Below are 14,575 nucleotides of genomic sequence, written 5' to 3' on the forward strand. Positions count from 1 at the left end.
ATTAAGGCTTTGGGATATGCTGGTCACTGAAATGAAGGTAATTTAAAGCTCTGAGTAAAGTTAGACACAGTTTGCGCCAGTGACCAGGGTTCAAATTGCAGGTTCTTGTATCACAACGTTAATGACCTGCGAACTAATCTGGTGCTTTCTGTAAGGAGTTTGTACGTTCTCGCCAAGTCTAGATGGGCTTCCTCCCACCTTCCAAAATTTAGAGGTTGTTGGGTAATTGGGCAACAAGGGCATGTGGGCCAGACAGGACTGTTAACATGCTGTTTAATTTTTTTAAATTAAAGCTCTAGTAGAAATAGGTCCAAAGACTTGAAAGAAGATAAATATTTTGTAAAAGAAATTTAGTATAATAGATGCAGTATGGTCGAGGCTTAGCCCTTGAGGCTACACTGCCCAATTGCACAGGTGACCGGGGAGAATGTACAAACCTCTTGCGGACAGCATGAGATTTGAACACGGGTCATTCAAGCTGTAATAGTATTGTGCTAAATGATCTGCCAAAGAAAATTGATAAATTGAGTTTCTTTTTAAAAAACCAAATTAACTTGATTTGTTTAAACTCTAATTTAAAAAAAAAATCTCAAACTGAACCAAAAATAAAAATTGAAAAATTATTTGTTTTAAGATATTACCCTAGACATGGGGTAAACTTAGTGCAATGATTTTTGACAATGTTAGATTGTAGTCTTGTTTGTTTTTGTCTTGAATCACTGCAGGAACTGAAAATTTCAGACTGGGATTCTTGGGAGTTGTCACTGGGAGGGCGAAACTGATTCTCTGTCCTGGAGTAGAGGCTGTTTGCCAGCTGACGAGTGTAGCTGTTACAGAGACCAACACCACTGACAAGAGGTAGCACCATCCTCTGCTGCAAGTTGGTGGAGACCTCCAAATTGTTCTCCTAAACTATGCATTAAACTAAGGTCCCACCTGCACTCTTGAATGAATTTTGAATATATCCATGACGGCCTTCTTTTCATCATTACCTGAAATAAATTACAAATCATCATTTGTGGCAGCTTGCTGTGTGAACATTGGCTCTCATAAATGTTATAATAGTGTCTCTTCAAAAACAAATAGCTGTAAATTCCTTTTGGACATGCTGTAAGTAACCTTGTCTCTGTCTGTCTCTTTCCTTTTTACTGAGATGGATTCCTAATTGCATCAAAATGAATGTTCAAAAAAGCCTAGTTCAGGGGTTCCCAACCTTTTTGTTCCTCTGTACACCTTGGGCATTTTTTTAATAGGTTCTTGTGTACCCCTAAAAATTAAGGATTAAAAAAAAAAGACATTGTGCAATCTGACTGTAGATTACAATACTCTATATGTGGTTATTCTCTAAGACCCAATGTACCCCCTTAAAATGTACCACTTAGGGTACATGTACCCCAGGTTGGGAACCCCTGGTCTAGTTGAAGCAGTCAGTAGTTGCTGGAATTCTGAAATAAAATCAGAAAATGCAGGAGTAACAGCCACCCAGTCGCTCACATGCCTCTCCACCAGCTTCACACTTTAATGAAGGGTATTTGACCTGAAACATTGAACTGAGGTCATGTGACCTGTTGAGTGTTTCGAGCATATATTTTTACAATTTCATCAGAATTCGAGCGCCTGCAATTGGAGACAGAATAGAACAGGTACACCCACTTTAAGGAGAGAGGTAAGAGAAAGTGGTTACCTAACATTAAGTTCAATATCATCCCAAAGGCTTTAGTGCAGACAGAGGTGCCAATTCTAAATTTTTTAATTGTTTCAACGATACTCCAACAAAGTTGGACCCTGCAGAATGAACAGCTTTCTGCAAAGCAATCGGCCAATTCATAGCTCTCCAAAGTCGAGGAGAGTATGTGAGCACTGAATGTACTAAAATGAAAGAGATACAAGTTGATCACTCCTTCAACTGGAAAATGTGTTTGGGTTTACACCAAAATAGTGGAGAAACTCAGCAGGCCATGCAGTGTTCTTTAAGTAGCCAAGGTAAAGGTACATAATTAATGTTTTGGGCCTGAGCAAAAAGTAGACAAGTGTCTGAATAAAATGGTGGGGGAGGAACATAGGCAGCAGGCCATAAGAAGATAAGGGAGGGAGGGCACAACAGGAAAAGAAAATGAGTACTGATGGGGGAGAGGATAGCTCTCTGAATGGAGGGGGAAGGGGGTGGAGATCTGGTGGAAAGGAAACTGGGATAGGGAGACTGGGGAGTTGCTGAATGGAAACTGGCGAAACCGATGTTTGGGTCCCTGGATGATGGGAAGGACGAGCTGTATCTCTTAGTTCGATGGGAAAGTATCCTGAGAATTATGACCATAGAGAAATACAAATGCAGATGAAATTTGGCTCAATTCATCCATGCTGATTAAGATAGCATTTGGGGCTGCATTTGATCCATGTCTTTCTTTACCCATCCACTTGTCCAATTTTCTTTTGAATATTGTAATTGTACCTGTTTCTATAGCTTTCTCTAACAACTTGTTCCAGATCACAAACTATCTTCTGAATAGAAAAGCTTGTCCATCAAATTCCTCTTAATTCTTTCCCCTCTTACCTTAAACCTATGCCCTCATTTTGGAATTTTCTCTCCTGAGGAAAAGACTGTGTGCATTCATTTTATCCATACACCTTATTATTTTATACACCTCTTTAAGGTCACTCCTCAGCCTTCTACATGTCAGGGAATAAAGACCCAGCCTCTCCCTATTAAGATCTGATCCAATTTTATTCTGGATCTACTTCCCCACCCTCTCCCATTACTCTTCATTCCCTTAGTGACCAAAACTTTTTCTCAGCTTCAAATGCATCTATTCCCCCCTATACATTTGAGTTTAGTTCTGACCGATCGTATCTTGAAATGAACGCAAGTCAGAAGTATGTTAGCATGGCATGTAGAAATCTTAAATCAAGACATTTAATCAAATTTTCAATTCCAAATCGAGTGTCTTCCTCTGCTTCTTGCAGATCTATCAGCAGGGGATGGGTTTTTTCTTTTGCTCGCCATCTTTGGTGAGTTTATCAAATGGCAACTAACTAAGAGACAATCACTATTGTATGCGCACAGCAGTTTTTAACAGTCGAATGTATGGATAGTGGTAACTCAGGGAGAGGCTGCAGTCAAGTGTTGTCTCTCCTTATCTTTGTGAGGCGAAGCAATGAATTCCAAAGATTTGCATTGTATGTTTGTGCATGGTTTGCTTGTCTTTGTTGGAATGGGCATAGAGTATAAAAGTAAGGAAATCACGTTGCAGTTGTATAAAACTGGTCATACTGTATTTAATTCTGGTCACCTCTTTATAGGAAGGATGTGTGGTTGTGATGTTATGAACCCAGAGGACCCCAAAACCCAACAGAAATAGATATTCACCATGACAAATGGTTATTTAACCAAAAGTTGCTTTTAATTATCTTTAAACCTGAAAATGGGATCAAACTTATATACACATTATATACATACACTTAGAATTAGAAGGGGTTAAGTTAATAATATACAAGTTCAGAAAAATTATTTAATTCATAGTCCAATCTCACTTCTCCAAGTTCACTGGTTGCAGGCAATTCTTATACTGTGCCCTGAATTTAACATTTATGAATTTCACCAGCCTTTGGTGCTTGAAATGTAAATGGTTACTACTCAGGAAGGTTCTTGACAGTTTTCAGAGAGAGATTTATTGCTCATTAGACACTCGCAACTGATTCCTTCTGATCAGCCACTTCAGTGCCTTGTCGAAGAAACTTGTCCCATCAGGGTTTTCCAGATGATAACCCCTTTCAGGTCAGCAGTGTTTTTGTTTCCCTTATTTCAAATGAAATATTATGCAGCCAGTCCTCTCCTTTTGTATGGACCACAAGGGCTTTGACCAGGCTGAACTAAGAACTCACAACCAGTCTTCAAAATTGGGTTTTTCCACAAGCTTGTCATGTTTCAGTCCCAGCTGCTGGATGACCCTCTTAGAACAGCCAACTGCACTCAGACAGACTGCGGCTCCAGACCTAATCTTCTGAGTTTGTTCATCTGTTGCTTTCCAAAAAAAATAATGTTACTCCACAGCATGTCCAATTAACACCTAGTTGTGAAGTCCTTATAAGCATTCTTCAAAGATTGTACAAAGGCTGGGTTTTCTGGCTTAAGCAGAGCTCTGGCATTTTAAATGAGATCTGAACTGTTTGTATGTGACCGACACTAAAAAAAACCTGCCACAATTTAACTCCTTTAAAACCTATCTATATAACAATTTTTCACAGTGGAAGAGTACAAGAGGTTTACCAAGATGTTGCCTGCTATATTGGGTATGAATTTTGGTTAGAGTTTGGAAAATGAGGTTATTTTCTCTGGAGTGTGCCTAATGTTAGGCATGATAAGAGGTTTATAAAATTATGAGACATTTATAGGGAGGAAGATATTTTCCTTGGGTAGAATTGTCACACGCTAGAGGACCTGCATTTAACGTGATGGGGAGGAAATTGAAGAGAATTTGCGGGGCAAATATTTTGCATAGTGGTAGTGTCTAGAGTCAGCTGGCAGGGGTAGTGGTGGAAGCAGATACAATAGTAACATTTAGGATGCTTCTTGATATTTTCATAAATATTAAAGGGATGGAGGGATATCCATCAATTTAATTTGATGTGGACCATTTTTCGCACACACACATGGGCTGAAGGACCTATTCCTATGATGTCCTGTTCTATTGTTTAGGCTTGAAAGAAATGTTTTCTCATCAATCTTAAATGGGCACTGTTGGGGGTGTGGCAAGATGGCGTAGAGTCTAGACGTGTAATCTCGACCTCTCTGGCCAGACTTTTAAGAACCTGTTTTTAACTCTTTGTTTTCAAGTTTAAACTTTTTAAAAACTTAGTTTAAAGTATTAAGGAACTGTTATGGCCATTAGTGGTAAAAAGATTAAACCTCAAGTGCAGAAGAAACTACATTTTCGGAGTGTTGAAGATTTAGGGCTTAAACAGCCTGCTACAGCTTCAGGTTTAATTTCTTCCGTGTTTAAGCCACAAAGATTGCCTGTGGGAGCTGGTAAAAAAAATGACTACTACTCACCAGGAGAAGGATATCGCTGGAATTACTCACTCTCAGGAGGAAGGTGCGTGTTCCCAAGAAATGGATCCTGATTCTGGCAGCCTGTCAACTCTAACAGAGGGAGCAAGCAGGAAAATGACTCCATTGTTTGAAACCATTCAGCCAGTACTCCAACCTGAAGAGCTCGGTCTCATCCATGAATTCTTGAAACAACAGCGAGTTGTGGGGGGAGACCAGCATCAATCCCCTGAGGAGGTCGGGGTGCCGTCGCTGGCAGTCCAGACTCGCAGTAAGACTTAAAATGCCTGCTGTTGAGCTGCAGCAGGAACTGCAGTTACCTGGTTTGGTCACTACATTAAAGAAAGCAGGGTTGAATCTTTCTGAATGACAATTTAAACTGTTAAATACTGTCACTCAGCCGATTATGCAAGAGTTGGCTCAAATGAAAGATAGTATGAGGTCAGAATTCATTACAGTTAATGCACGTGTGGAAGCATTTTCTGAAGATTTTAAAAAATTTCAGTCTGCTTTTTTGGAATGTAAACAGCAAGTGGCCTCTAATACAGAAAAAGTGATGGAGGTGGAAAAATCTGTTAAAGAATTGCGAGAACGTGAGAAGGAGTTAGAGAGGAAAGTAGACTATTTGGAGAATCAAAGCAGAAGGAATAATGTGAAGATTGTTGGTTTGCCGGAAAGTATGGAAGAACAAGATCCTCTTCGCTTTTTTACAGAATGGATCCCACAAATATTGGGGCAAGAATTTTTCTCTGGAGGCTTGGTATTGGAAAGAGCTCATAGAGCCTTAAGAAGAAGACCTCTGCCTGGTCAATCACTGAGACCCGTGACAATTCGATGCTTGAATTATTTGGACAGAGAAACAATACTTCGTCTAGCAGTGCAAAATGCGAGACAACAACAAGCTCCATTAATGATTCAGAATAGTAGAGTTTTTTCTATTCTGATTTGAGTCAAGAGGTTATTCAGCGTCGGCGTCGATTTAATCCAGTTAAAGAAGTTTTGTGGCGTAAAGGCTATAAGTCTACTTTTCGCTATCCGGCAGTGTTGAAGGTGTTTTGTGGAGACTTTCAATCTCGGTGTTTTGAGAATGAGCGTGAAGCAATGATTTTTGCTGATTCGTTGCCAGATGTAAGAGGACAAAGACGTAGCCCACCATTGTCTCCTAAAGAAAAATCTGGTTGTTCTGGAAATGGAAGAAATGGGAGAAATGGGAATGGAAAGAGTCTAAGTTGAAATGGGGTCACCGAGTTTGGAATCTCTTGGATGAATAGAAGAACTTTCTTATTCTTACTTTATTTTTATGTCCTTATGATATCTTGTTGTTATTCTTTATTTGGCTGGGGAGGGAGAGATTTGCTCTATGTCTATTAGCCATCAGCCACTGGTGGGTGATCCACACCCAAGTTTGGTTTAGGGATTACTACCTTCTGGTAGTTTTTTTGGGTTTTTTTTTTACTTTATCTTTTTTTCTTTTTTTTCCATTTTCATTTTATTTAGTCTTTAATTTGTGGTTTCTTTTTCTCCTATTGGAGGGCCTATTTACATTGATTTGAGTGTTTATATATCGATATTATTAGTTCTTAGTAATATTAGTAGATATGTCAAAGTTGAGATTTGCTACTTTTAATGTTCGATGTTTAAACAGTCTGATTAAGCGTAATCGCATTTTGGCGTATATTAAGAAAATGAAAATTGATGTTGCTTTTATACAAGAAACACATCTGAATGTCAAGGAAAGTATGAAATAAATCTAAAGGTAAATGGAAAGTGGAGATTGGTTTTATTTTTTTCCGAGGATGATTGGTCAGATATTTGTTATGATAATGTATCTAGACTGATAAATGCATGTTATGCAATGATTAATTATAATTTTTTTACATCAATTATACTTAACACCTGAAAAGCTAAAAAAAAAAATTTGGTTTTCATGAATCAGATTTATGTTTTAGATGTGGTAACGCTGTTGGAACTTTTTTCATGCAGTTTGGTCGTGTGTGTGTGTGTGTGTGTGTGTGTGTGTGTGTGTGTGTGTGTGTGTGTGTGTGTGTGTGTGTGTGTGTATACACACACACACAATCTTTTTGGAAGAAAGTACAATTGTTTCTGGAATACCTATATAAGATTAAAATACCTTTAGATCCGACAGTATTTTTACTGGGTAGTTTGCAACCTCTGAAAGGTCTGGGATTAGATAAATTTCAACTTGCTTTTGTATTTTTAGCATTATCTGTAGCAAAAAAATGTATTACTAGTACGTGGAAAGATACGAATATGATTGATATTAATAGATGGTATAATAAGATGAAATATTGTTTAATAATGGAAAAAATCATGTTTCGCGTGATAACTATAGTTTTTTATTTTTTATTTTTTATTAATAAGTATTCAGTATATTTATATTTTGATTTACATTGATTAGATCTGAATATGTATGCTTAATTTTTCTTTAATTTTTTTATGGCTCTCCTTCGGAGAGTTGGCTGAAAGGGGGGGGGAGTTTCCTTTTTTCTCTTTCTTTTTTCTCTTTTTCTTTTATATATATATATATATAAACTTGTCCGTGAACTACTCTTTGCAGATGATGCGGCTTTAGTTGCCCATTCAGAGCCAGCTCTTCAGCGCTTGACGTCCTGCTTTGCGGAAACTGCCAAAATGTTTGGCCTGGAAGTCAGCCTGAAGAAAACTGAGGTCCTCCATCAGCCAGCTCCCCACCATGACTACCAGCCCCCCCACATCTCCATCGGGCACACAAAACTCAAAACGGTCAACCAGTTTACCTATCTCGGCTGCACCATTTCATCAGATGCAAGGATCGACAATGAGATAGACAACAGACTCGCCAAGGCAAATAGCGCCTTTGGAAGACTACACAAAAGAGTCTGGAAAAACAACCAACTGAAAAACCTCACAAAGATAAGCGTATACAGAGCCGTTGTCATACCCACACTCCTGTTCGGCTCCGAATCATGGGTCCTCTACCGGCACCACCTACGGCTCCTAGAACGCTTCCACCAGCGTTGTCTCCGCTCCATCCTCAACATCCATTGGAGCGCTCACACCCCTAACGTCGAGGTACTCGAGATGGCAGAGGTCGACAGCATCGAGTCCACGCTGCTGAAGATCCAGCTGCGCTGGATGGGTCACGTCTCCAGAATGGAGGACCATCGCCTTCCCAAGATCGTATTATATGGCGAGCTCTCCACTGGCCACCGTGACAGAGGTGCACCAAAGAAAAGGTACAAGGACTGCCTAAAGAAATCTCTTGGTGCCTGCCACATTGACCACCGCCAGTGGGCTGATAACGCCTCAAACCGTGCATCTTGGCGCCTCACAGTTTGGCGGGCAGCAGCCTCCTTTGAAGAAGACCGCAGAGCCCACCTCACTGACAAAAGGCAAAGGAGGAAAAACCCAACACCCAACCCCAACCAACCAATTTTCCCTTGCAACCGCTGCAATCGTGTCTGCCTGTCCCGCATCGGACTGGTCAGCCACAAACGAGCCTGCAGCTGACGTGGACTTTTTTTTACCCCCTCCATAAATCTTCGTCCGCGAAGCCAAGCCAAAGAAAAAAGAAAAGAAGAAAAAAAGATATATATTTATATAAAATATATCGTTCATGCTTAGTTTATTGTTATATATGTTACTTATTATCTGTATTTTGAACGAATAAATAAAATTTAAAAAAAATTAAATGGGCACTGTTGTTCTGAGACTACATTCTTGGTCTTGCAGTCTCTACAGAGGGTAAATGTTGAGAAGGTATTTCCCTGTCATGACCCACTGAAGTTTGTATGTTTCATCAGCAAATTTATAAAATCCAATGGAGTTACACGATCATGAATATACAGGGAATAGAGCAGGGGACTAGTCACACAGATTTTGGGAACCCCTATATTGATGGTCAGTGAAGAAAAGGTGACGTTGCTGATCTGTACTGATTGAAGTCTGCTGGTGGGTCGAGGATCCGGCTGCAGCTGGGCAAACAGATTTACATGCTCTTGTGTTTAGTCATAAGTTTTGCTGTTGTGATGGTGTTGAATGCCAAGCTGCTGACAGTGAACAACAGTTTAACATAGATGCTCTTGTGATCCAGGTGATTTAATGCAGAGAGTATCAGTAAGAATATACATTAGAGTAACAGAGTTGGAGGGGTGAATAAAAGTTAAGGACACTGTGGATTACTACCCATGAAGAGAGGTAGTAAACTAGCAGGCATTGCTTTGTCCCATGCGAGTTCCCATTGCTACAGTATGTGAAGAGATTAATTCAAGTTGAGGGAGAAGTTGCTCAATGCAAGAATGAGTTCAACCAAGTGGAGGAGAAACTGGTTAGGGTTCAAAACAAAAATGGCAGAGCTGCTGTAATGGCAGCGCTGCCACTGGTGCAGACCCGGGGAGAGTGGACAACAGAGTGCGCGGGGTTCTACGCGCCCAGTCCTTTTGCCAACAGCTCTATGGAGATTTTAAACAGCCTGTTAAGAGCCAATGGTGTTTTATTTAAAATCCTGTTACAGAGAAGTCTGGGCCCAAGATGGTGATGCCTCTGTTTGGCTGCAGCCTTGAGGGGTTGCAGACAGTGGAGGAGCAACAGACTGGTGCAGGGCACCAGTAATGGGGGTGGGTGGGGGGGGGGGGCCACCAGTAATGGGGGTGGGTGAGGGGGGGGGGGGAGAGAAACACCCCTGTGGAGAAGCAGAGGAGACTACCAAGGACAGTGACCATGAGGTGGACCGGCAAGGGGCTTCGTGGCTGAAGGATACACAAAGGCCATGAGTTGTTGGTGAATTGAGGTCAAAGGATTTGCACCAGGTTGTAGGCTGCTCATGAGAATCAGGTATTAGAATCAGGATTGGAGAGGGTGCTGAGGGCAAGGAGGACTCCCAAAGGACCCTAGGTGCTGAAGCCTTCCTCATCATGTGGAGGTTTGAATCTAGGCTCAGGTTGCCAATGGTTTGACCTGAACTAGTGTCTTGTGCGACTGCAGAGGCTGCAGGAGCACTGGAAGCAAATCCACAGACACTCAGTTATTCTGGGGGGGGATTCTTTTGCTTTTATGACTACCAATGCTAATCACAGATCTTGGTCTGCCTTATGGCAGACTGAAGGCAATTTTGTGTAATCTTGCATTGATTTATTACATGACAATAAATAGTATTGTGACAGATTGTTATATTTTGTATTATGTTCAGCTATGTTTTGGAAGATAAATTATGGGTTTTTTTTTAGTGTAGGTCACAAACACTTCACAACACAGATCTCATTTAAAATGTGAGCTCTGCTCAAGCCAGACAGTCCAGACATTTTAAAGACAATGGAAACTGCTTTGATGAAGCAAGTAGGTGTTAATTGGACATGCTGTGGAGTAATGGATTATTGTTTTGGAAAGCAACAGAAGATTGGGTCCAGTGTCACAATCTGTCTGAATGCAGTTTGCTATTCTAAGAAGGTCATGTGGTTTGGCATGCAGAGAGAGAGGAGACACAACAGGCTTTCTCTGTGTGAGAGAGAAATAAAACTGGTTTCTGCCATGGCTTTTGGAAGCTTGTTTGAAACCCCATTTTGAAGACTGGGTGTGAGTTCTGAGTTCAGCCTGTTCAAAACCCTTGTGGTTCATACAAGAGGAGATGGCTGGTTGTATAATGTTTTGCCTGAGATAAGGAAAACAGAAAAGGTACTTACTCTGTGGTGTCCTGGAGGAAAGGGGTTATCATCTGGGAAAACCTGATGGAGCAAGTTTCTTTGGCAAGACACTGAAGTGGCTGATCAGAAGGAATCAGTTGTGTATGTCCAACGAGCAACAAATCTCTCTCTGAAGCCAACTAGAACCTTCTTGAGCAGTAACCATTTACCTTTCAAGCACCAAACCTGGTGAAATTCATAAATGTTAAATTCCGTGCACAGTATAAAAATTTCCTGATACTGGTGAACTTGAAGGAGTGAGAAGTGAGTTTGGACTGTGAATCAAAGAACTTTTCTGAACTTATACACACATTACATGTGCAATTAGAATTTTAGAAGGGGTTAAGTTAGTAATAAGTTAAAGATTAATTCTGCTTTTTTTTTAAAGAAAATTAAAGGCAACTTTTAAGTAACCATTTATCTTGGTGAATTTCTATTGCTGCTGGGTTTTGGGGTACTCCGGGCCTGCACAGTATCTGATCATGGAATTAAAGGGCTCTCAGACTATCCTAGTGTGGGATGAAAGTTTAGACTGATGCAACATCCATGTTAAAGGTGAGACATTTGGGAGCAGGAAAATGTCAATGTAGCAGAGAGTGTCTGTGGATGTTAATGGTAGGAACTAGGAACTTTCAAGCTGCCTTGTAAAATGGGGTTAACTGGGCAAATTGCCCAGTTAGCGCTCCACTCACAAGGCAGCTTGAAAGGATTAGACCTGATCAGCAGGCTCAAATTAACTGAGTCCCTACCCTACCTTGGAGGTAGTCAGGGAACCCAGTTAAACTTGTCTATGTCATGTCCACTGGCAGTTTGAAAACAAAAATGGCTGACTCAGTTACTCCTATGATGTTGGAGTTTGCATGCTGATGTCATGGTAACCCTGGCTGAAGTGTCTGCTGTGATCGGGGGGAGGGGGAGTGCGATTGGTGGGGGCTGGGGGAGTGCAATCAGCAGTGGGGGGGGGGGGTTGACTGACAGCTGGTGGGGGGGATGGCAGACTGACCACTGATAGTTTGTGTGATGCATCACCTACTGCGTCATCACAGGTGTGGGATCACCCTTAAATCACCATGTTGGCGATTTACTGGGTTTCTTAATCTTTTCTGCCCACCTCCCCCTCCCCAAAAAGCTTTAAAGGCACCTTTAGCCCACTAATCGCACCTGGTCCCTGGAGGGCTACCCAGGTGCTGCAGCCATAAAAACACTTACTGAGTAAGACAGTTCTCTGGAAGAAAAGCAAGCTGAAACAATGGGTCTCGCAAAACAGTCCTGCTTGTGAACTTCAGGAAAGTGGGACTAGGGAGGATCTGAGACTGGATGTTGAATAGGCTCAAAGAACAAAGCAAGTGACCATCTAGAACAGGGGTGTCAAACTCAAATTCACGGAGGGCCAAAATTAAAAACATGGACTAAGTCGAGGGCCGAACTAAATATTTATTGAAAATTTTCAACAACATCTGCATGTTTTCTCTTCTTTCAACATATGTAATGTTAAATTTTTTCTTATTAAAATAAATGTTTAATAATAGTTTTGGATAAACTCTTTCCAGAAGCATTAACAAATGAGAAATAAAATATTCAATAAATAATATTTCTCTATAGAGGATTTGTCAAATGTTGCTAGTGTGCTGTCGAATAGTAAAATCTGAGGGCTATTGAGAATGTGGGAGAATAACATGATTCCTGAAACAATCAAATGGGTGACTGATTGTGGGCATGAACTCTAGCAAGGTTATTTGCCATGCCCTTTTTCCATTGGTACAGATATCCTTTGATTTACACACTTTTCAAGTTTAATGCCTAATGAGCTTGTATCCAGGTGCAGGACCATTTTTAACCAGGAATATATTTATCACTGTGACATGAAACTATTGGAAGATCGTTTTATCCTGAGATTAAAGTTCATAATCCTTACTCAGGCCTGTGTGCGGGAGGGCGGGGTTTGCGGGCGATCGGGTTGGACAACGACAGTGCGGGGGCATCGGCTCTCGCTGCAGGGCGGCATCTCGGCGGATCAGCGGCCCCGTCACCGTGAGTCGTGGATCGGCCTGCGGCAGGGAGGGGGAGTGGGCAACGGTCCTGGCGAGGTCAGGCCCGAGGCCTCCAGTTCCGGGCGCTGGGAAGCGGCCTTGGCTTCCCCTGACACCGGCCAGGCCCCAAAACCAGAGTCCACGGTGAGACCCTGCAATGTAAACAGAGGAGGTGGGGGCGATTAGCAGGCTGACGCCAATGCATTCTGGGTTTTGTTGTATTACTGTGCATGCGCTATACTGGCACGGCGGCCAGCGGGCCACCTCTAATACATTTTTGAAATGATTTTGCAGGCCAAATATAATTATATCGCGGGCCAAATTTGGCCTGCGGGCCAGAGTTTGACATGTGTGATCTAGAAGATAGCTGCCTGAAGTTCAGAAGTGAACTTGTGGTCCAGTAAGAGGTACAAAGAAAGGGGCTGAGACCTTGTACTTGGTTTCTCTGAATCAAAAATCAGTACGCCAGATTAAATTTTCTGATTTATTGTCAAAGTACATACATGACATCACATACAACTCTGAGATTTTATTTTCCTGTGGGTGAGGCAGAATTACCACTTATTGGGTAATGGTGGGGTGGGGGGGGGGGGTGAGAAACCACCCAGCGTATATATGTAAACAAAGAACTGTAAACTGCTGTACAAAGAAATTTTTTTAAAAATCAATGAAGTGCAAAATGAGAGTCCTTAAATGAGACCCTGATTGAGTTTATTGTTGAGTCTGATAGTGGAGGGGTGGCGGTTGTTCCTGAACTTGGTGTGAGTCTTGTGGCATCTGATGACTGCAGCAAGAACAGTATGCAGGATGTTGTGGATTCTTGAAGATTGCTGCTGCTCTCTGACAGCAGTGTTCCTTGTAGTTGTTCTCGATAGTGGAGAGGGATTTGCCTGTGATGTCCTGGGCTGTGTTCACTACCTTTTGTAGGGCTTTATGCTTGGGGGTATTTGTGTCCCATATAGCAGACTGTGATGCGGCTGGTCAGCACTCTTTCCACCACACATCTGTAGAAATTTGCCAAGGTTTATGGTGTCATATCAAACCTCCACAAACTCCTGAAGAAGTCAGGACACTGACATGCTTTCTTCACGATGCCATTGGTGTTTTGGGTCCAGGAAAGATGCTCTGAGATGATGAATCCCAAGAACTTGAATTTTCTCACCCTCTCTACCTCTGATTTCCCCCACACTGGATTGAATACCTCTGACTTTCCCTTCTTGAAGTTAACAAGAGTAGTACTATTTCTCTCCCCACTGCTGTTTGAGTTGTTTATTTCCTGCAGCCTTTAGAGTTCTGGCCAGTGAGCATATTCCTTCCCAATATCACCCTGATTCTTTCTTGTTTTGAAGTATGGCATTAGATTTGGGGCAATTCTTCGCTTATAGAATGCTATCAAGTCTAGTAAAATCTAAATTTTAAAACTGACGAAAGTTAACTGTGAATGATGAAATTATTCTTTTTAAATTGGCTGGATGTCAAAAATCATCTCCTAATTGTATCCTTTCAGCCAATTACTTGTGTGCAGACTTCATGTACAACTTGGTGATTTTTTTTTATTGCATTTTCTATAATGGAAAATGCTTCTGATTCTCAGAAATGTTTTGTGAATTTTATTTTCTCCCTTTTTTTTCCAAGAGAAATTTCTTAAGTCAGTCTTGCAGAAAAAAATGTTGATCCACTTGCATTTGACTTGATTCAATTGCAGGAATTAAAAGCTTTGTGGGGGGGGGGGGGTGCAAAACCCCCACTGATATACCCAACTTGTCTGAAAGCCTTGCTCTGGTGTCCACGTTCATTTTCTTTTTTTCATTTTTGGGCTATAT

At 41.3% G+C, this 14,575-nt stretch overlaps 1 protein-coding gene across 22 annotated transcripts in view; it reads left to right on the forward strand.

The window, feature by feature from the left end:
• Positions 1–14,575, forward strand: part of btbd8 (BTB domain containing 8) — a 133,588-nt gene that overhangs the window by 31,529 nt on the left and 87,484 nt on the right. For 3 of the 22 annotated variants that reach the window (XM_069939221.1, XM_069939220.1, XM_069939222.1), the window contains one exon: positions 726–858. The exons of the other annotated variants lie outside the window; for them this stretch is intronic. In XM_069939221.1, coding sequence (XP_069795322.1) covers positions 726–858 — 133 coding nt within the window. The remainder of the gene's footprint in view (positions 1–725; positions 859–14,575) is intronic. 22 annotated transcript variants of the gene reach the window in all.

Source organism: Narcine bancroftii, chromosome 5 (assembly GCF_036971445.1).
Source record: "Narcine bancroftii isolate sNarBan1 chromosome 5, sNarBan1.hap1, whole genome shotgun sequence".
Classification (NCBI taxonomy): domain Eukaryota; kingdom Metazoa; phylum Chordata; class Chondrichthyes; order Torpediniformes; family Narcinidae; genus Narcine; species Narcine bancroftii.